Source organism: Rhinolophus sinicus, linkage group LG02 (genome assembly GCF_036562045.2).
Source record: "Rhinolophus sinicus isolate RSC01 linkage group LG02, ASM3656204v1, whole genome shotgun sequence".
Lineage (NCBI taxonomy): Eukaryota > Metazoa > Chordata > Mammalia > Chiroptera > Rhinolophidae > Rhinolophus > Rhinolophus sinicus.
In genome coordinates this window covers 184,919,816-184,941,727 of record NC_133752.1, presented here as the reverse complement: position 1 = coordinate 184,941,727, position 21,912 = coordinate 184,919,816, and the positions used below count along the sequence as shown (strand labels likewise).

The window sequence follows — 21,912 nt, the reverse complement described above, 5'->3', positions numbered from 1 at the left end:
GATGGGTAATGATGAAATAATTCCTGCAATGGTAAAATAGCAAAATGTTTCAAGATGTTGGAAGAATAAGATCACGGCCATCCCATATTGCATCTTAGCTTTTTAAAAGGGTCCAGTGGACTCATGGGAAATGTAAGATAGAATGAGTTTTTGGAAAACCTCCAAGGAAGAATAAAAATTATGAAGTAGCTATGCTTACACATAGTCAGAAGTACTCAAAAAGAAACTCTATTCAGGTTGGTGCAAAAGTAACTGTGGTTTTTATAATTATTTTTAACCTTTTAAATGGCAATTACTTTTGCACCAACTTAGTATTATTGGATCCAGGGAACCCTGATGGTTTGCTGTGGGTTCATCGCACTTCTAATAAACCATCTGAAGGAAATAATCGGAAGGGTAAAAGTTAATGTATGAAGATACTTATTGGAGTGTTTTTTTTTTAAATACGAAGAAACCTAAATGTGTAACAAAGAGTAATAGGCCGATTTGGTACACGATACCCAAATCTTATGTAATGGTTTAAAAGTTATATTCTGAGAAAGTCTGTAATGATAGGAGAATACAGTCATGATAGAATATTAAATTTAGAGAGTATAATACAAAGCTGTATATACAGTGTGAGGTCAACAATGTAAAAGATATACATGGAACAATAGTGGCAGCAAATACATAAAATATTAATAGTTTTTTTCTGGGTGATGTCATGATTTTTGACATTTAAATTTAATTATCTGTTTATCTTCTAACGTCTGTAACTGACCTGTATTATTTTATGAACAATGCAAGTCTTTTTGTGAAGTTGAAGCAACTATTCTTTTTTTTTTTAGCAGTTTTGTTAAGAGATTATTTACATACCATATAATTCACCCACATAAAGTCTTCATTCAGGTTTTTTAGTATAGTCACAACAGCTCTTCAACCATCACCATAATCAATTTTAGAACGTTTTCATCACTCCAAAAACAAATTCTATACCCGTTAGAAGTCACTCCACTTCTCCCCATCCCCCCCCCAGCCCTAACACCCACTAATCTCTCTGTCTGTATAGATTTGCCTGTTCTAGATACTTCATAGAAATGGAACCATACAACTTGTAGTCCTCTGTGATTGCCTCCTTTCACTCCGCATGTTTTCAAAGAAAAGCAAATCACTCTTGCACTTTAGTTTGCTCATTTTATTTAGAAACACACTAACCCTTATTTATCATATGGTATAATGTATTTTTTTTTCTTTATTCCTAGAACTGGTTCCTTCTATTATGAACAACTTGTTGAATCCAGATGCCATTTTCTCAAACAACGAGATGAGCCTGTCGGACATAGAGATCTATGGGTTCGATTATGACTACACCTTGGTGTTTTATTCAAAGCACCTCCACACACTGATATTTAATGCCGCTCGGGACCTTCTCATCAATGAACACCGGGTAAGAGCCCAGGGACATTGCAATCTTCCTCCCCGGTCTCTTAGACATCGAAAGAATAGCCGTGAGCTGAGCGGACCTGGCCTCATGGTGCCTGCACGTAGATGCCGTTTAGTAAATTGTGGCTGACTCAGTGAGCAGTTTGTTCCCTTCCAAATGACTCTACCTGAAAGACTTTTTCCCCCCCTACTTTATTGAGGTATGATTGACAAGTAAAAAGCTGTACGTATTTAATGTATACAACTTGATGAGTTTGGGGATCAGTATACACCTGGAAAATCATCACCACCATCAAGGCCATCACCTTCCAAAGTTTCCTTCCTGCCCCCTTTGGTATTATTGTCCCCCCTCCCCCTCCCTGGTTCTCCCCCTCCCCCTCTCCCTGTGTGTGTGTGCACGTGTGTGTGTGTGTTAAGAGCACTTCACATAAGATTTACCCTCTTAGCAAACCTTAAGTATACAGTACAATGTTGTTCTCTATAGGTACCATGCTGTACAATAGATTTCCAGAACTTAACGTATCTTGCCTAACTGAAACTTTGTACTCAGAAGATAGTTGGGTTATTTTTTGTTTTGTTTTTTTTAATCTTTAGATGTCTCTCTGACAAAAGATATGTATTAGCGGAGATCCACCTACAGACATTTGTGCAGTCGTTTCTGACAGAGCAGTGACATACTTTCTCCCAAAGTCTGAGAGAGTGGCAGCCTGCTGAATTCTGGTTAGAAGGAATTCTTCAAATGGTAGGCAATATATTTTGTACTGGTCTCAGCCTATCAAGAACCAGTATTGTGGCAGGACCAGTCCTTGTGGTTTTTATTATGATTGCAAGATGCCATTAGCAATAACCATCAGGAGATTTGGAAAAGAGTCAGGTTTATTATTTACAAGACCTGGAAATTGCACAGCACATCTGGGGTCACACAGTGAGGTCATGGGTGGAGAGAGAGAGAGCAGGAGACAGACCGCCCCAGACAGTGCCATGTGTGGGCCTGGGGTTCTGTTTTTAGTGGGGTTGAGGGTGGGGGCTCACTCTTTATTGGTGAATTTAAAACATACAAGCAGGAATTTAAAGCACAGGAAGAGAAAACAAGTAGCCCAAATGGTCATTTGTTAAAATCAACCAAGATCTCTAAAGGGGGATGTGGCCTGACTCTATCTAGTCCTGTGCTTAGCAATGTATTTATTCGAGATTTGAAGAGGATGCTTCTTTGAAATGGATGCTTTGGAAATCAAATCTTAAGTCAGGCACTTGCATTATAAGAAAGAAATGTCAGGGCTTATCCTACACGCTGTTTTATCCTCATCACTGATTTGAATTTTCTTTTATAAAGAACATTTGAATGTCCTCTGATGCATAGTATTGTTGAGAGCTTTGAATAAGGAAAGAAAAAGAGAAACATTCAAAACCTAGCTTGCTTTCCTCTAGTTTGAGTACACATTTCAGGAACCAGGATGAGAAGCATCCTCAGAGGTCAGTTGGATTCATGCCCTTGGAGAACCCCCACAGCATCCCACATGGTGCAGCTCCAACCTCCATCTGAGACCAGAGTACTTTACTCCAGGGGGCAGTTGTGATTTGGGTTGAACAATTCTTCCATGGGTTGAACAATTCTGCCTTCATACCGCTTTTCACCATCCCTTTTCTTCATTCCTTCACACGTTCCTTAGACCTTTACTAAGTGCCTCTTCTATGCCAAGCCCTGTACCAGAAGCAGGGAGGATGAAGATGAGAAGGGCCCAGGTACTGCCCTAGGAGACCCAACAGTCTAGTGGGGGAGTCGGTCAGGTAGACAGATGGATTATGAAGCCACCTGGTGGAGGCCTCTACCGACATCTGAACAGAGCGAGGGATGTGTGGAGGATGGCTGGAACAACTTTTTCTGCCTGAGGGAACTGGGAAACCAACAAAGAAGGTGATATTTCTGTGGAGTCTGGAAGGCATTTCTCAGCAAAGCTGGGCTGGGTGGGTGTGAGTAGAAACTTAAAACTTGATTGAATAATAGACTGGATGTTACATATATAGACCGGTCCTCCAAGACTTCTCCTTTCCTCTTTCCCAGACTGGTCATTGTTAGTTTTTCTTCTTTTTTTTTTAAGGTGGGTGCTGCTCACAGTGGCCCATGTGGGGATCGAACCGGCAACCCTGGTGATAGCAGCACCACGCTCTAACCAACTGAGCTAACTGGCCACCCCCATTCTTAATTCTTTTAACCATTCTCATTTGGCCTCTTTTCTAGTCTTTTCATCATCTTGGTCACCCTCCTTTGTGTGTGCTCTGGTTGTTCCCTCTTATATGTGAAGCCCTGAACTGGAGAGGTTACTACAGGTAGGGTCTGACGAGTGTGGAATAGGGGGAGGCTGTCACCTCTCTGGTTCTGGATACCATGCCTTTATTAATGCCGCCAAAGTTTCCATTAGTTTTGGATCTTTACCATTTGATGCGGTATATTTCCTGATCCCCTCAGCTTTTGGTTATTAGTGGTTTTAATAAACAACTAATTTTGTCATTCAAAATGCAGAAATGAATGGCGTTTGCCAAAAAATAACAATTTCCTTCCCCCAACGGCCAGCCTTCTTTATTATGGCCACTTTACCAGATGTAAACCTATCTGGCCACTTGCCATGTAGATGCATTTCTCTATTCGTTCAAGAGATGCTCTTCTGTCTAACCCACGGTCCTTTTCTCTCCACTGTGAGGGTGGAAGCAGAATAAGAACCAGGTGGTCCTGCCCCTGCTCTCCTGTCTGCCAACCTACACCACCTCTCCACCACCTCACTGGGAGATCGAGCCGAAGGGGTACATTGGTGCTGGCATCTCGTCCCAGGGCGTCTGCAGCATTTGCTGTGACTCTAATATCACTTATAAAATGAAGGTCATTGTTACTACAGCACCGTCTGTTGATTGTCTGCTAGGTGCCAAAAGCACAGGTTCTAGAACCTGACGGCTGGGGTTCAAGTTCTTGCTTCTACCACTTATTTCGTAGGTAATCTTGAGAAATTCACCTGATTTCTTTGGGCCTTGGTTCCTCCTCTGTGAAGCAGGTACAGTAACAGTACTTTCTTCACAATGTTATTTTGATAATTACATGGGTTAATTTACGTAAAGAGCCTGGCACATAGAAAACACTCAGTAAATGTTTGCTATTATTACTATCATTTCTAACCTGTATGACAGCCCTGCAAATAGATATTGTCTCTGTTTTACAGCTGAGGAAACTGAGGCTTATGAAGACCGGTAGGAGGCAGAACCAGGATTTGAGCTTAGATCTGTTTGTTTCCAGGACACAAATGCTCTCTCCTTTATTCCACATTTCCCCTTGTGAAATTAACATTTTTCGTTGCTACCTTATCAGTCTATTGTTCATAAGAAAATAAAATATTCATGAAGAGTAAAAATTTCTGAAGATAAAAAAAATCTATGAAATTTGGGGGGACAGAGAGATGACATAGATAGAAAAAAAGTGCAATCATTATGATTAGAAAAGCTTCTGGATTTAGGCCCACTTAAATTTCATTCCCATTATGTCTGTTTGTTGCTTTGGTAAAAGAAGCATATCATAACAGTAATTATATCAGGCATATTAATAGAGTCAATTAAGCTTGTGCAGATTTTTCTCTTGTTTTGGATTTGAAAAAATTCTTCTAAGATGCTGTTGAAAGCATTGAGTTTAGTGCTGCTTTTCCTGCCAAAGACTAAATGTCCTAGAAATGGGAATACATCTGCTTTTGAGATGCACAGTAATAGAACAGTACGTTTGCAATTTAGCATCTTCCCAAAAAGCAAGTGTACAAGTTCCAGCTCCTTCTTAATTACCCTTTTTCTTTTTTGTAAGAACAAGGTTTTACAAAAATAGAAATAAAAAATATCGGGTGATAACTGCACCTGTTTCATCATCTCACATGTCCGCCAAAGGATAAAAAGAGAGTGTTTGAAGAGTTCTTGATTTCGTCTCCCAAATTCGCATCCTCATCAGTCTTCCTGATCGTTAATCACCAGGTTTTCACATGGTTGTTCAGTGCAAACCTAACATTCGCTGTGACCCCCACATTTTCCTGTATTCCACGTCTGGACTCTCTGCAAATGCTGTGGGTCCTTTCTCTTTCTCTTTATAAACAAACTTTTAATTTTAGAAGAGTTTTAGGTTTACAGAAAAGTTGCAGAGGTAATACAGAGAGCTCTTGTCTACCCTGCCTGGTTTCCCCTAATGTTGCCATGTTACATTACTGGGGTACATTTATTACAACGTAAGACCCAGTGTTAATAAATTATTAACTAAAGTCATCTATACTTGATTCAGATTTCCTTAGTTTTTATCTAATGTCCTTTTCCTGATCCAGGAATCCCATGCAGGACCCCCTCCCCCCCATTGCATTTAGTTGTCATGTCTCCTTAGGCTCCTCTTGGCTTTGACAGTTTCTCAGACTTGCCTTGTTTTTGATGATCTTGACAGTTTTGAACAGTACTAATTGGGTATTTTTTAGGATGCCCGTCTCTTGGGATTTGTCTGACGTTTTTCTCATGGTTAGGCTGGGGTTATGGGTTTGAAGGAGGAGGACCACAGAGGTAACGTGCCGTGGTCCCCACATCTTACCGAGGCTCCATGCCGTCAACATGATTTATGACCGGTCATGTTGGCCTTGATCGTGTGGCAGAGGTCTCTCCACTGTACAGTTACTCTCTTCCGCCTCCCCATGCTGTGCTCTATGGGAGGAAGTCACTCTGCAGCTGTGGACTCTTTTCACTCACTCCAAAGGTGTCCTGACCCCATCCACTCCTCACCTGCCCCACGGCCACCACGCCGGTCTAAGCCACCGTCACCTCCCACCTGACAGTGCCCTAGCCTCCTGACTGATCTCCCTGCTTCTGCTCTTCCCCCTTAGTCTGCTCTATTCAGGAGCAAGAGGGAACCTTTAAATATTAATCACGTCACCCATGGGCTCAGTGTTTCTGGAGCCTCCCCATCACACTCAGAATGCCGGAAGGTCTTCCACGCTCCCTGGCCCCAGCTTCCTCCCGAGCTCCCCTCCCGCTTGCTCTCACTCTGCTCCAGCCACACCAGCCTCCTTGCTCCTCCTTGAACTGCCAGACACATTCCTCCCTTTGGGCCTTTGCACGTTGCACTTCCTGTTTCCTCTGTTTTGGAACACCTTTCCTGGCCCGAGGCCTTGCTCCTCACTTTTCTTGTTTGAGGTCTCGGAACCCTTACACTGCATTTTCTTTGTAGTACTTATCACTGCCTTGTGTGTTTATTTGCTTATGCCCTGCCTCTCCTGAGTAGAATGGAAACTTCTCGGTGGCAGAGACTGTGTCAGTTTCGTTCATGACCATATTCCTAATGCACAAAGTATGTGCTTGACAAATACTTGATTTCTTTGTTGAATTCCAGTTAAGTGACAGTATTGTGCTGGGTGTGGAGCCACCACTCTGATGCAGAGCGTTTTGCCTTTGCTTCATACTTTGTGTGGATTTGGAGAGCTTTGTTTTTATGTTCTTCTACCCTGTCTCTAACTAGACTCATAATTTAGGCTACTTTAAATACTATACTGGGACCTCTGAAAAACGGGTCTATTTATAGGCATCTGAACCTCAGGCGCTCACAGGCAGTGTTGTAATGCCGAGGTCCATAGCTGTGGCCAGAGCTCTGTAATTAGCAAGGAAAGGGGCGCATGGCCAAGCTGCAGAACTGGGGGAATTACATGGGGACTAACACGTGGATTGTCTGCAGTGTTTTAGTCTTAACTTTCCTTGAAGCTGTAAGGGACAATTCTGTAGCATTCTCAGGGGGAAACCTACATCTTTATTTGACCCCACACACCAGCCTGCCCAGAGTCTCCTGGAATTGGACCAAATCCAGGTACTGAAGGAAACCAGACTGGGTCCAAAAAGGAAAATTTTTAATAAAAATCCCAAGTAAAAGTCTTTTATTGTTTATATTTCTTTCTGCTTTTACGGATGCCTGTAATCTTCATGACACATTGGGTGAGTCATGTTTTTCAGGCTGGTGGAAAGTTTCTAAACTATGAAGAGTCCAGAAAATCTAGTCATAGGCCATTGGAGAGAAGGGAGACCTGGCTGATGTGAGCAGCTGTGGCTTCCTCAACAGGATATTACTGTTGCTGGTTATTCCTAGAGATGTTGTGTGTGTGTGTGTGTGTGTGTGTGTGTGTGTGTGTGTGTGTGTTAAAGGGGCCCATCATGAGGACATTTTGGACGTGGCTGCTTTTATGGGGAATCAGTTTAGGGACAGGAGTGGAGCATAGAAATCACCCCAGTCCAACCATTTCATTTTCCATAGAAAGGAGGCCTGGAGAGGTTAAGCGACTCACCTGAAGTCCTCCAGGAGAGTAGAGTAGCAGAGGCTAGTAACATCGGCCTAAGAGCCCAGGCCTCTCGATTCCCAACAGCAAAGCAACTCGGTTTCCTTGAGCACTCACTCTGAGCTGGAAACTGCTCTGACAGCCCGCAGGCATCTTTTGGCTTGATCTTCTCTGCTTTCATATAGGGTAGCACTCTTGTTATTCTTACCTTGGTGATGAGAAAACAGGGGTTCAGAATGGCAGGTGGCCATGCCTAAGGTCACACAGGTAGCACATAGTAGGATTAGGATTTGACACCTGGTCCCTCAGCCCTGGGGCCTGTGTTCCTCAGGACAACATTGTCCCACGGAGGCTCTTTCAGCTGCTGCTGTCAGTTCTCCAGGTCGTCTACTGCGGTCTCTGGACCATTGGAAAACCACTGTGTATCTAGCAGGAGTGGCTCCCTAAGAATACAGCGAGAGCAACAGGCAGGGGAACATGAGTGGGTGCGGGGCCGTGTCTCACTAGGACATTTGTGTCCTGCTGGGGAGCCCAGGTAAGCCCTGTTCAAGGAAGGAGGCCCAGACTTTTCAGCAGTCCATGTACAGAGTGTCCATGCACTTGCTCTCTCATTCACGTGCTGTCTCAGCTAAAATAGCTGGAAACGGTGAGTCCTCAGCGAACTCACTGAGCCCTCCGGTGGCAGTACCGGCCGTCACGGGAGGCTGTGAGCATCCAGTGTGGTGGCTCAGGGTTGGTTCAGAATTGATTGCAAGGTGGTTCTTCTACTCTGTCTCTTAACTAGACTCATAATTTAGGCTACTTTAAATACCATACTGGGACCTCTGAAAAACGGGTCTATTTATAGGCATCTGAACCTCAGGCGCTCGCAGGCAGTATTGTAATGTCAAGGTTAGTAGCTGGGAACTTGGATGTGACGCGGACTTGGGTTCGGCCAGTACGCGAATGTCTGTTATCTCTGTGAGCCTGGGCAGGCTCCTTGACGCTCCCTCTCAGGTTATTCAACAGTAAACGGACATGAGGTGCCCTGCCTCCTTCATGCTTGGGGAGTGAGGAGTAAATAAAGTCACAGAAAGTGGCTATGAGTGTGGCTATGAGTGTGGCACATGGCCAGTGCTCAGTAAAAGCCCCTCTCTCAGTAATGTGTTAATAGCTCCCTCCCTGACTCATCACTTCCGAGTCTAAAGGAGGCTCCAGAGGGGGGTGTCCCCGGGCCTCACCTCCGTAAGCAGAACTGTGGTGCCGTGTGCTGGGTTCTGGGTGTGTGTGTGTGTAAGAAGTATGTTAGTAAAAATGCAGAACTTTGCACGGTGTTCAGAATTCTTGGGCACGCCCCCCGTGGTGGAAATACCATGCAGTGATTTCTTGGGATGCGTGGCAGGTGTCAGATAAATGAGCCCAAATGTGACATTTGAGTCAGCACTTTGTGCAGCTTGAATTGAAAACCTGCTGCATGTGGTTCAGCCTGTGGTCCAGGCAATGTCTTATGCCAGTGTGACCCTGGCCATGAAACATGAGTGGTGCAGTCCTGCACAGAGGCTTCCTGTGCATCCTGACTGTTGCCTAGGTTTTTTCTTAAGCAGTCTGCATCATGATTGGAAGATCCTGGTGACACAGTCTCCCTAGAGCAGGGGTGTCCACACTGCGGCCCACGGGCCAACTGCGGCCTGCAATCCATTGTTTAATCCACAGCAAATTCCAAAAATATATTTAGTTTACTTAAATAAACCAGGTGAGGCAATACGTACTTCACCTCGAGTGAGTGGCCCGGCTGTTTGTGTATTTTACCGCATATGGCCCTCGGTAAAAAACGTTGAAAAAAGTTTGGACTCCCTGTTCTAGAGTCAGGACTAGATATTCTGTCCTGCAGGGCTGTGCTCTGAGGGTAGAGGCCCAAGCCCGACTCCCTGCCCACCGCACCCCAGCATGGCCCAGCTCAGGTTGTTCCATCCAGTGCCTCTGATGTCCCCTGTATAAAATGGGAACGGCAGGGCTTGGGGTGCTCGGGGCATTGGTGCTGCCTGTGGGGTAGCTGGTGTTCTACTTCTGAGATTCGGAGAGGGCGGCAAGGACTGAGATGCCTGGTGCAGTGGAGAAGGAGGGAGTTGGGATTTTTACAGAGTTTGAGGAATGGTTTAATAACCAGGAAATGCCAGGGGAGCCGAGCTGCCTTCAGAAGTGGGGCATGTTCTGAGTCAGAGTTGGAGCAATACAGGGAAGCACGTGCTGCGAAAGGGCCTCTCCAGGCCTGAGTGGGAGGGAGCTGCACCGACAGCTGTAGGGTCCCTCCGGCCCATGGAGGGTGAGCAGCGGACAGCTGTCCAGATGAGGAACGTGATGAAAGCTGTATGGAGGGGCCCTTTTGAGAAATGTTCAGCTTAGGTGTCTTTATGAAACCTAGTAATAGGGCCATTTGGGGGCCTGTGACGTGGAGGTGCTCACAGATGAGCTGAATGGATGGTTGACAGTGTGTTAAGGGAGGTAGAAGCAGAAACGTTTCCGGAGTCTCGGATCTGGGAGTCCAGGGGCAGAGGGAAGGGAGGGGAAGAGGCAGTTAAGACAGGAGAAATTGGGGGAATATGTGCCGGGCAGATAAACAGAATGGGGCAGGAGGGAGGGCTCTGGCGCCAGAGGCCTCTTGGTCTGGAAGCAGAGGGACGTGGGGTGGTCTGTCCCATGTCACCCCACCTTCCCACCAAAGTGCAGTAGCCACCTCAGCCTTTGACAAGGACCAAATCTGGACACCACCTTGAACTCAGTATATTGTTCGCTAAAACTGGTTCCTCTCTTCCTCTTCAGTACCCCGTGGAGATCAGGAATTATGACTACGACCCTGATTTTGCAATTCGTGGACTTCATTATGATGTGCAGCGGGTAGGTTTGACGCTCGTGTTTCTCTACAGTTTAACGGTGTTTGGGAATAAAACGTACTCTTGGTGTTTTCCTTTGCTGAACACATGAATTAATTTTAAATTATGTTCTTTGGGGATGCAGAACTGAGTTATTCAAAACATCTTTGGATTAAGCCCTTTTCTAATACACAGTATGAGAAATGAATGCATTTAGTAATTTGGGAGATAGCGTTTATTTCTGGTAGTTCTTTTTGGTGTTTTGAGGAGGGGCCAGTTGTCAGCTTTTTTTTTGTTGCAGGTAGGCCATTTCCTTACTAATGAGTTGCACAGTGCTTTAATCAGCAACGACACCTTTCAGAAACATACAGTGTGCTTCTGTGTTATGACAACTTAATGTTGGTATGATTTATAATGACACCAGAATCCTCATTACATATGCGAATTGTTGTGCATTATTTACCTGTGCCTGTGTTTTTGTTTTTGAAGGCAGTATTGATGAAGATTGATGCTTTTCATTACATCCAGCTGGGAACTGTCTACAGGTAAGCGTACAAGGAGGCAAATTTAATTCACCCGAAGTAACCAAGTGGCTTTGGGTCTCTGACTGTCCAGTGACGAGGAGAGCTGCAGTGCGTGTCTTTGTGAATCATTCCCTCCCTCCTCCTTCATTGGAGACATTCATTGGGGCCTACTACCATGCTAGATGCTAATGGTTGGGCTCAGAAGGGTGTTCTCAAGGAGCTTGGGGTGAAGATAGGAAGCCACCCAAGGAAATGAATGACTGCAGCCCAGAGGATGGTGGACATGTGCTAAGACACCTGCGGGGCTCTCCGGAGGCTGAGAGGGTGGACTGGCTTTCCTCCCAGAGGTGCCGGCCGGCCAGCTGAGCTAGTGTCCTGGAGAGGAAGTGTGCTTGGGGAGGGATGTCAGGTGAGAGAGCGGGCTCTCGTTCCCCCCACGGTAGTTGAGTAGTTTGGATAGTAAGACGTTTTTATTCCCTGTTTATTAGAATTAGTAGAAGCATGTAGCTCAGTCAGAAATCTTTGGAACTTTGAAAATGATGGGTTTTATCTTTTCTAATTCTCAAATTCAGGGGTGGGATTCAGAAGTGTGGTTTGTACTTAGATTCATATGTTGTACTTTAAAAAAAAGAGATGTGCATATCTTAGTTTCTTCTCTCACAAGTTCTTTGTTAAAATGAATGTTTTTATCCAAGTGAAACACAGACACAGTGACGATCAAATAGTACAAAAAATGTCATAGCAGACAACAGCAGTCCTCTGTCTTCCCTTCCCCCACCCAATCCCTTTAAAAACTCTTTTTGGATTAAAAAAATTTTTTTTCTTCCTATTTCTAATAAGTGTGCTCATACTGGTACTTCTGTTTCCTAATGTATTAATTCTGGTCATCATCCCTGCTATGAGAGAGAAGGATTTGGCGCTTTTGCTCACACGCCCCCTTCTCTGTCATTCTCCTAACCTCGTTAAGATGTCCGTAGCTGGTTATTTCACCATCATTGTTTGCATTATGACTCTGCAGGTCTTAAACCAAGTTGTGCGCTGGGATTGTTTCTTCCTGGTAGTGTTAGGTTTTTCTTAGATTTAATAATAACCTCACTTTTTATTCGCTTTGTTTTCTGTGTACGTGTCCCTAGTTTTTCTAAATTTTCCATCACAAATACCAAACATGTATTTATTTATCAACAGTTCAAACACTTTGAACACTATCATTCACTTTTTAAAAAAATGGACAGCTGCCTCCTTCTCTGGTCTCCACTGATTGCTCATCCTTGGACTTGTGTTTTCCCCTTTCTAGTTTTACTTTCTCATTTTGCTGGAGCACATCCTCGAGTAGCTTCCTGGTGCCTCCGAGGGCTGAGCCTCTCTGGGGATCTGTGGTGGTTAATCAGTTGTTCTCTTTGGTCTCCTGTTGCAGGCCCCTGTTCTCAGTGTTGCTAAGTCAAGTGTCTCATTTTCATCTATGATTTGTCTTGTCTACTGATGTTGAAATGTCTTATTCTACCGATGTCTTTGCCCTCATTTCCTTTGACCTTTTGAGCGATTTATACTTGACTCTTATTGTCATTTTAATGGTGTTTTAGGAGAAAGGAGAGGTGGTGGTGGTGATGAGAATAACAATAATATTAGTACTAACAAATAGCAATGAACAAATATTGAGTCTTGCTGTGGGACAGACACTGCCATACGGGTTTTATCTGTGTTAACTCTTTGGCTCCTCAAAATAACCTTACAAGTATCTAATGAGGTAGGTACTTACTAGTCCCAGAGATGTTAAGCAACTTGCCCAAGGCCATACAGAAGTAGAATTCAGACCCAAGCAGCCTGGCTCCAGAGTCTGTGCTTTTGGCCTGCGTGCGATACGGCCTTTGTGATTTTCTTCAGTGTTCACTGGAAGTCCCACATGGACTTGCAGTTCCATCCCTCCTTCTGTGTTCCTGCCGGCAGCTCCCTGACTCAGACACTTCTCCCTTCTCTCCTGGGCTTTTACAGTTTTCTGCAGTGTAGTCTGTCCTGGACTTTGTTGCTCTACTGACTTACCTAAAGCACTGCCCTCAGCCACCCCCTCCTCTCTTCTGAAATCCTGGGTGGCTGCCCACTGTCTAGAGAACAGAGCCCAAACCTCTTAGCTTTTGTCACCCTTCTCTAAACCTCTTCTTCCATACACAGCTCCTTCACTTCCTGGGTTGGTTAAGACTCTTGGTTGCAACTGGAACTGGCTGAAAACCACAGTATTGGCTCACTAACTGTGCATCCCCAGGGCAGGCCAGTTGCAGGTTCCCCTGGCTCCAGGAGCCAGATTGCTGTTGTCAGAACTCTTTTCATCTCTTGGCTCTGTTGCTCTCTGAGTTAGCCCCCTCTCAGGCAGGCCCCTCCCTGTGGTGACCATGGCAATACCAGGTTTCCATCCCTCCAGCTCCAGGTGACCTGGGAAGGGGAGTTTCTTTCCCAGCAGTTTCCACCCGCCTCCGAGGGAGCGGGTGTCGGGCAGGTGCAAACAGCACATGTATCCCTTTCCTGTGAGTTCTCCTCTCTCACTGCTCAATATCTGTTCATGCTGACGTTCTGCCAGCATGCTGGTTCCGTTCCTCTCTGCTTCCCGAAATCTCATTCATCCCTCCTTCAGGGCTGACATGTGCTGAGGCCTCTCCTCCCCTTTCAACCTCTTCTACAGTCACATGATCCTCGAATTGTCTGCTCTCTCCTGTAGATACAGTCACCATTGTGTGAAGGTGTATGGACAGAGTGAGGCAGGAGGAGCCAGCTGGGACATTTAGAGGGGAAGGAGCTCAGCTTTCAGTCCTGGGAAGGTCGCTGAGCACGGGGTGTGGTGGGCTGAGGTAGCAGAGGTGCGTGTGTGAGCTCTGGAGTCACACTTCCTGAGTGTGAACTGCGGCCTCACCGCTCACATGCATGAGGCCTTGAGCAACCTCCTGACCATTCAGTGCCTCCGTTTGCTCCTCTGTAAAATGGGCATGATTCTAGTGCCCACCTTGAGGGCAGCTTGTCTTGCATACTAGGAACAGTGATATCCTAGGCATGCATAAACGTCACTCTCTTCCCTTTCCCCTCAGAAGGGTAAGGAATACGCGAATGGCTGGGAAGAATGCTTCTATCTCAGCCTCACTTGTTTATGAGACCCGCTGCCTGGGACCTGCCGTTCCTGTATCAGGTTGAATTTTATGTTGTGGGCCGCGGGAGTGGGTGCTGCTGGGCAGAGGAGGTGGCATACTGCCTCTCCACTGCACTCCCATGTTGTACCCACATTTTCGTTTCTTAATTGGAACCTTGAGAAAAGCTAGGGTGATTGTTCCCATCACAGCCCCACCAGCAGAACTCTGATAGCGCTTACCATATCCCAGTTACTGTTCTGCATACAGTAACTCATTTCATCTTCTCAGTAACACCAGGAGGTAGATGCTATTACTGTTCCCATTTTAAACATGATACTGAGACCCAAAGATGTCAAATTCCTTGTCCAGGCAGTACCCCCTAGTCATTAGGGAGCTGGGATTTGAACCCCGGGCAGACTCGTTCAGATCTGTGCCCCTAACCTTTATATTTCTCATAACCACACAGGGCTGTGTAAAGTAGTTCTCATTTTGATCTCAGTGCTGGTTTAGGCTTCATCCAAGTGCGGCGACAGCCGGCCTGAGCCTGTCACAGCCGTTCTGCACGGCGCCCCATCTGTGGGAGGTGCCTCCCGTGGAATTCAGCTGACTGTAGCAGACTGATTTCTCCGCTTCTCTGGAGTGGACGTTTGGTTACTTGGGCCTTAAGGACGCAGCTTGTGTGGCCAGGTGCCTGTGACTGTTGAGAGGTAGCACTGGCTTCTGCAAGGCCGCTGGGCCTTGTGTGGAGGCAGAGAAATGTCACCCAGAAGACCTCTTTGACTTTTTCCATTTTCTTTCTATGCGTTAGAGCTTTAGGGGTGTGCACGCCTGACTGCTGCTACTTTAGCCAGAGCTGTTTCCCAAGGTCACCGTCTAGAATGATCTGGCTCAGTGCCAGTGTTTTATCTGATTTCTGGAGCAAAGATAAATGGAAGTATAGTACCTCTTTTGTTTTCAAAGTTAATCAAGATCAGAGGCAAAATATTAATGAATCCACTCAGATATTTTAAAAAGTAATATGAGGGTGGAGAATGGAAGAAAGAGTCTGAAATTATATTTTCATTGAAGTGACATATCAAACATAAGTTATATTTTATGGTATGTGTATTTTAATGTTGGCCAAGTGATTTTGTGTGCTCAGCGACCTATTTGTATTAGTAACTAAAATTCTTACTGAGTTATACTCCCGCTGTAGCACGGCGTGGAGTTTCCATCCCTCATTCTGTGGTTTCCTCATCATGGAGTCTGTTTCTCAAGTACTGGCTCTTCTAGCGGAGCAGACATTTCCCTTCGTAACACTCTAGAGTGGGCAATTCCAGGTGTAGAAATATGAGACCATTGAGTCCCAGGTGACAGCACCTGCTCGCAGTGTGGGTGGCAGAGGCAGGGGTGAAATCTAGCCACTCTGACCCCAGAACTTATGCTTCCCTCTGAGGAGGAGCTCAATTCATCGGCAGCTTACCCTGCAGCTCCTGGAGGCAGGCAAGTGTTATCTTGGCTCTTTACAGATGAGGACACTGGCCTTCACTGTCACATAGCATTTGGGTCACCACAGTCAGAGGTGGGGCCCAGGCTTCCTGCCTTGTGTCACGGGGTTTAGTCCACCCGAGCCTTGTGTATGACTTTCTTCATCTCAGCACTGACCTTCTTAGGGTAGAGTCTCAGAGGGTGTGAGGATGATGGAGACAGAATTGGCCTTTCTCTCCCTAATGTAATACAAGCATTCAAAACAAAACAAAACAAAACAAAAACACCCACCCCTGAGTAAGTCATTAGAAGGCCTTGTACCTTGTTCAGGGAGGAAATGTGATGCAATGGTTGAAGAGCCACAAAGCCTGGGATCCAGTCCTGACCTGCCACTTTCTACTTTGGTGACCTTGGGCAGGTGCATGACCTCGGTTGCTTCTGCTGGAAAATGGGAGGAATAATAGTGCCTGCCTCCTAGGATTGCTGAGAATTAAGTGAATGCCTGTGTGGAGTTCGTATCTGGCATATAGTAGGTGCCCTGTAGTAATAGCTGTGATTTTTCTCTTATTACCAACAGAATGCCAGTAGTAGTAATAGCAGTAGCATCTCACCTGTTATTTGTAGCAGTCACTGGTGGCTCATCTCGTGTCCTTGTGAGAACAGCGTCTTACACCTCGGTGGAAAACTCCCAGCAGTTGCCAGAGGTCTGATAATGATTGCTCTCTCCAGTCGAGCTCTTTAACTGTGCTGCCTGTCGTTCTTCCAGAGGCCTCAGTGTTGTCCCTGATGAAGAAGTGATCGAAATGTATGAGGGGTCCCACGTGCCTTTGGAACAGATGAGCGACTTTTATGGAAAGGTAATGAGAAATGCTTTATTTATTTAAAACAGCCTGTCCTTTTCCTTCTCGAAACGTGGCCTGGTAGATTTTGTAGCCTGAACTACTAGACCTTCTGTTCATAAGGAATTGACAAGAAAATTTGTTCAGAGACCCTTGGTTTGAGAGAGAGAAGTATGTTAGAGGCTTCCTGGGTTTGTTCATGATTCTTCTTTTCTAGCCCGTTCCTCCTTACCTGACGAAGCCTTACACCTTCCTTGTACTTACTCCTGTTTGTCACCACCTCCCTGGTGTGTCCCCACTTTCTGGATTAAGTCACTGGGGGCTGTCAGTGCAGCAGCTGTCACCTCCACTGAGATTGAGGGCAGCAGGTTACGATATGCCTGAAGGGAAACCTCTGCTTTTCTAACTTCTGTGGTTCTCTTTCCTCTCTGAATTTTTGCTTCTTGTCTAATGAGAGCCATTGTCTTATTTGCATTGTCAAAATGCAATGGGAGATGTCCCGTCAGCTGGTAAACTGAGTATTATAATTTGCAGGCACTCAGAGAAAGGCTCTTTTTAAATGTACACATGGGCTGTTGTGAGAGGCTCAAATTCAGGAGAGTTAAGGGGCTTTTCCTGCCATTCCACGGGCAGTGATCTGTTTGCTGGTTCTCCTCTGTGTTTGCTGAAAGAGTGTGAGCTGGGTGGTGGACGGAGCACAAAGGAGAGTGGAAAGGGAAGGGGGAGGGGGCGGTTAGACTTTTGGGGGGAAATCAGGGCGTTTCTTTGGATATGCCACTTCCGCTTAGAGTAAGACGTCAGCTGTGCCGTGAATGGTAAGAAACGAGGTGAACATTTGCACGTTTTATTGTTAGACTTTCCTTTTCTCGTGACGAGGGATCCAGGTGTTGACCAGGAGAGTCGTGAGCTCTGCTGGGGTGTCGGCCTCCATTTCTAAAGTGTCCTCCCTGCCTGCAGAGTTCCCACGGAAACACCATGAAGCAGTTCATGGACATCTTCTCCCTGCCGGAGATGACCCTCCTGTCCTGCGTGAACGAATACTTTCTGAAGAACAACATCGACTATGAGCCTGTCCACCTGTACAAAGACGTCAAGGTTGTGTCGCCAGTGAGAGATGATGATGCTGCGTCCTTTTCAGCTTTTCAGTGAAGTTAACAGGCTCCTTAGGCTTCCTTTGTAGCTGAGGTGTTTGAAATAGCCCTTCGCCTGGGAGCTCTCGTATTTGCAGTTTAACCCTGAAAATTGTAGGAAAGATGTCACGTTACAGAGAATTGGAAATCAGTCAGATTTATTGTTAAAGGAAGGGTGTGCTCATGCTGTCACCTGGATTTCTAATTCTTACCGACCAAAGGCCAGGGCCAGGGTACCCAGCCTGTACCCAGCTCACCCCCCGCCTGCCCGCAGGGGGGGGGTGACTCTTCACACAAAGACATGGCATGTGTGTCTGTCTCAGGCTGTGATGTGGTGGCGGGGTGGGGAGAGGGACGACGACGATGACAACACTGTAGTTGCCCAGAGGGGGCGCCTTTTTCTCTTGCACACAAAAGTTCTATGCCCCGCAGAAGCTGTGCAAAAATCCAGTGGGAGAGGGAGACAGACAGATATACACACCTCAGTTATATAACTTTTTATTTATGTATTTTAATTCATATTCGCTTTCACCCGTGTTTATATATATTCTTTAAACTACCTTTTTTAGTACTTAATGTTGATATATGTATTTAATATATTCTTCTAAGCATGTATTATAAATGTTTATGTTTTAAGTAGTTAAGTTATAAGTATTTATTTATATGTAATACATATTTATTTAAATATTTGTATTTTTTAAAGATCCCTATTCATATACTATGATGTTTTTATTATATGTTTATGACTAATTAAAATTTTTTTTTTCAATTAAAAATTTTGACTGCCCCAAATCGTGGATTTTAGGAAGACAAAAGATGAATTTTATTTTCTCAATTCAGTCTGGTGTTATTTGAACTGAATTTAAATATTTAGTTTCTCTTCTTTCTGTGCACACTAATACTTCATCTTTAAGAATCTTTAAGACTCACTTATAGTTACGTAACACTTTGCACTCATGAGGAGATACTTATTGGAAAGTTCAGCTTTTTACTATAAGTATTACTGTCTCAGTGAACCCATATGCAGAGTTTACTATATTCCAGGCACTGATTTTGACTGCTTTATGCATATTAACTAATTAAATCCTCACAACGATGCTTTGAGTTAAATACTGTTATTATCACCCTCATTTTCTAGGTAAATTGAAGCACAGAGTAGTTGAGTAACTTACCCAAGGGCACACAGTTAGTAACTAGCAAAGCCTGGATTTGAAGCCAGGACATTTGGCTCTGGCTTGCCCTTAACCACTGCCTTCTGCCCATGTGAAGTTGAAACAAGCCTGTGCTAGAAGGCAATTGAGGTTGAGTTTACAGTCCATAGGTGCTCGTTCTTGGCAGAAATGTACCAATTTTCTAAGGCTTATGGCCCAGTTTACTTGCAGCCCAGTCCCGTGCCACAGGCTCCAGAAAATTTCAATGCGCCTCCAGGAGTACCACCTGTGTAGAGGACCTGCCCAGTGCCACCCAGGGGGACTGTGCTCTGACACCCGCCAGGCCTCAGGCTGCCACACCCTGGGGTCTGCAAAGGGATTAGCTGCTGCCCCTCCTCCTGGTATCTGCAGGTTGGACCACAGCTCTGCCTGAGTTACCATCTCATTGGCAGTTCCTCCTGTCACTGGTAGCACTGAAGAGAGGAGGAGCCCATCATCGTCTCTGCCTTTTTCCAGATTAGTGAACCTGCTTTTGGGGTCTAGAGAAAGGTTACAAAGATGAAAAGAACAGTAATGCCCTTTGCCCAGATGACTTGGAATCATTTGTTCATGATACTGCATATTATTACAGTTTATCAGGTGGGGCTTTATTCAGAATTATTTACATAAATTACCTCCTCCAAGTGACCCTTTTGAAAAATTGCATTGGAAACTGCCACTATCACCATGGAAACTGAAGTTTTCTCCAAGGGGGGCCACCTGTGATAGATGGATGAGAATTTAGATTTCATTTGGTGCTTGGCTTTTAGTGACAGACACTTTCATGAATGCCATTTCACTTGTACTGTTGTACATTTGACAGGATTCCATTCGAGACGTGCACATCAAAGGAATCATGTACAGAGCCATCGAAGCGGATATTGGTACGTGCTCAGCGTCACCGTGGAGATCGTTTCAGCCTTGCCCTTTGCCCTGCAGTCGTGCAGCCATTATACTTTCATCCCAGTGCTGAGCAGGAGCTGCAGCCCCTTTCTGAGTGCTGTGTAAGGACCCTGCGTCCTTGCATCTCAGCTGCATCCCTGCCCTGTGCCTCTGAACTTGACAGGACTCAGAGGAGAAGCGCTAGCAGCTTGCAGCCGCTTCATGTTTTCCACTTAGACCGAGGAGGCAGGATCTTGGCTACTGATGCACTGGAGACTGGTAGACCACCCTGAACCAAGCGTCCTTAAGGCTTCTTTGTCTTCCTCCAAGTGCCCAGGACAGCACTGGACCTGTAGATCCCATTCAATAAGCCATTGGCAGATTGAGTTGACTTCACTCTGAATCTGTGTGTGAATTTTTCTCTTGCTCTTAGAAAAGTACATCTGCTACTCCGAGCAGACCCGGGCAGTGCTGGCCAAACTGGCTGATCACGGCAAGAAGATGTTTCTCATCACCAACAGCCCCAGTAGCTTTGTGTAAGTTGTTCTGTTTCCTGGCTAGCTTTTGGCTCACGTCTCGTATTGCATTTCACAGTTGGAAATTTGAAAGAAAAAATTGCTAAAGCAGTGAATTCCCATTAAGGTTGGACTAACTGTGCTGACATGTTCTAGGGACAAAGGGATGAGCTACATCGTTGGAAAGGACTGGAGGGACCTCTTTGACGTGGTCATCGTTCAGGCCGAGAAGCCAAACTTCTTTAACGATAAGCGGAGGTGAGTGTCTCTCGAGGGGATTAGATTTTATTCATTTGCTGCTGTGAATACTTACGCAGTGTGTCTTGGTGAAATCCAGATGGAAAAGCACAAGCATCTGAAATTATAGCTTTTGATTTTTAACCCTTTGAACAAGTACTTGGAAGGAGGGTGAGATTAGTTCACAGCAGATACCTTACATGTATTGAAACGGTTCTCAGTTCAACTTGGGCTGCTTCGGTCCTATGAGTCAGGAGTTAAGAAAACGATTGACAACAATGAAAAACCCAAACTTAATGCCACATGGTAAATTAGCTTTCTTGAGGCAGATGCATTGTAAAGCGTAACAAAACAACAGCAATAGCAAACCACCTGGTGGGTAGCTCTTTAAATAGAGCTCGAAATGATGCTTTTAAAATTGCAATTGGATTTTGCAAAACTCTGCAATACAGGTTTTGCATCAAGTGGAGTAAATATTTACAAGACTTACAGAATGTTTTTCTATCCCAGTAGTCTTGGGGAATAGGGGAGTTGGGGTTTTGGGTTGTGACAGTGATTGGGGTTTCTTCTTAGGATTTAGTGGGTGGGGGTCTGGGATGCTAAAATATCTTTTAATATGTGAGACATACTTATTCACCAAGAGTTATCTCCCCCAAATGTCAATAGTGTGGAATGTTACTTTGGCAAGGGTTATAAAAATAGCTCATATTTGTATAATAATGGCCTATTTTGAAACGCTTTTATCCACATTAATCAATTTTGCACTTGGTAGCCTTTTCCTTATCTGCTAGGTGGTCTGTCATAAGGCAGGGCTCTGTAGTTAGTGTTGATTGGATTAAATTCCCAGCTTTCCAAGTGTCAGTGACTCCTAGAAGAAGAGGCAAAGCCAAGAAACATGTGTAGAGACAGCATTCAAGGGAATGAAGGAAAAACTAGAGAGCTGGTCAGAAACAGCCATTCACACAGGCTTACTGCTTTGTCACCGATGAAGCGTTCTCCCATGTTTTCTTATTAGATGCTGGGGTGTGGTCAGAAGGACCTCATCTCTCCTTTCACCATGGCCCTCCTATCCCTTGTCATGTGTACATACAGTGGCAGAAACGTGTCTTGGACGCTTCCCGGGGTGGGTGTTGGTGGTCAGATCCCAGCACAGCGCCCTCCCACACTGCAGCCATTTATTATTTTGCCTTGTTCTGGATGGCTGGAGTAAGCTGAATAACCCTCCATCTGTATTCATCCATGTGTTATTTTATAATGATGAAGGTCAGAAACACCCTAAAGGAACATCCATGAGGGGATATTATGCAGCCATAAAAATGGTGGATTTTGGGGGAAAAAAGCAGTGAGCATGTATTATGACTGTAAAAAATGATGTATGAAGAATAATCACATGGGAAATTGCTCACAGCATTAGAGATAAAAGGTAT

General features: G+C 45.1%; 1 protein-coding gene across 3 annotated transcripts in view; it reads left to right on the top strand.

Annotated features, from left to right (window-relative positions):
* The window catches only part of NT5DC3 (5'-nucleotidase domain containing 3), a 53,291-nt gene that overhangs the window by 14,320 nt on the left and 17,059 nt on the right, over positions 1-21,912 (top strand). For all 3 annotated transcript variants that reach the window (XM_074326226.1, XM_019728490.2, XM_074326227.1), the window contains 8 exons: positions 1,242-1,426; positions 10,542-10,616; positions 11,081-11,136; positions 16,459-16,549; positions 17,489-17,626; positions 19,675-19,735; positions 20,167-20,269; positions 20,405-20,506. In XM_074326226.1, coding sequence (XP_074182327.1) covers positions 1,242-1,426; positions 10,542-10,616; positions 11,081-11,136; positions 16,459-16,549; positions 17,489-17,626; positions 19,675-19,735; positions 20,167-20,269; positions 20,405-20,506 — 811 coding nt within the window. The remainder of the gene's footprint in view (positions 1-1,241; positions 1,427-10,541; positions 10,617-11,080; positions 11,137-16,458; positions 16,550-17,488; positions 17,627-19,674; positions 19,736-20,166; positions 20,270-20,404; positions 20,507-21,912) is intronic.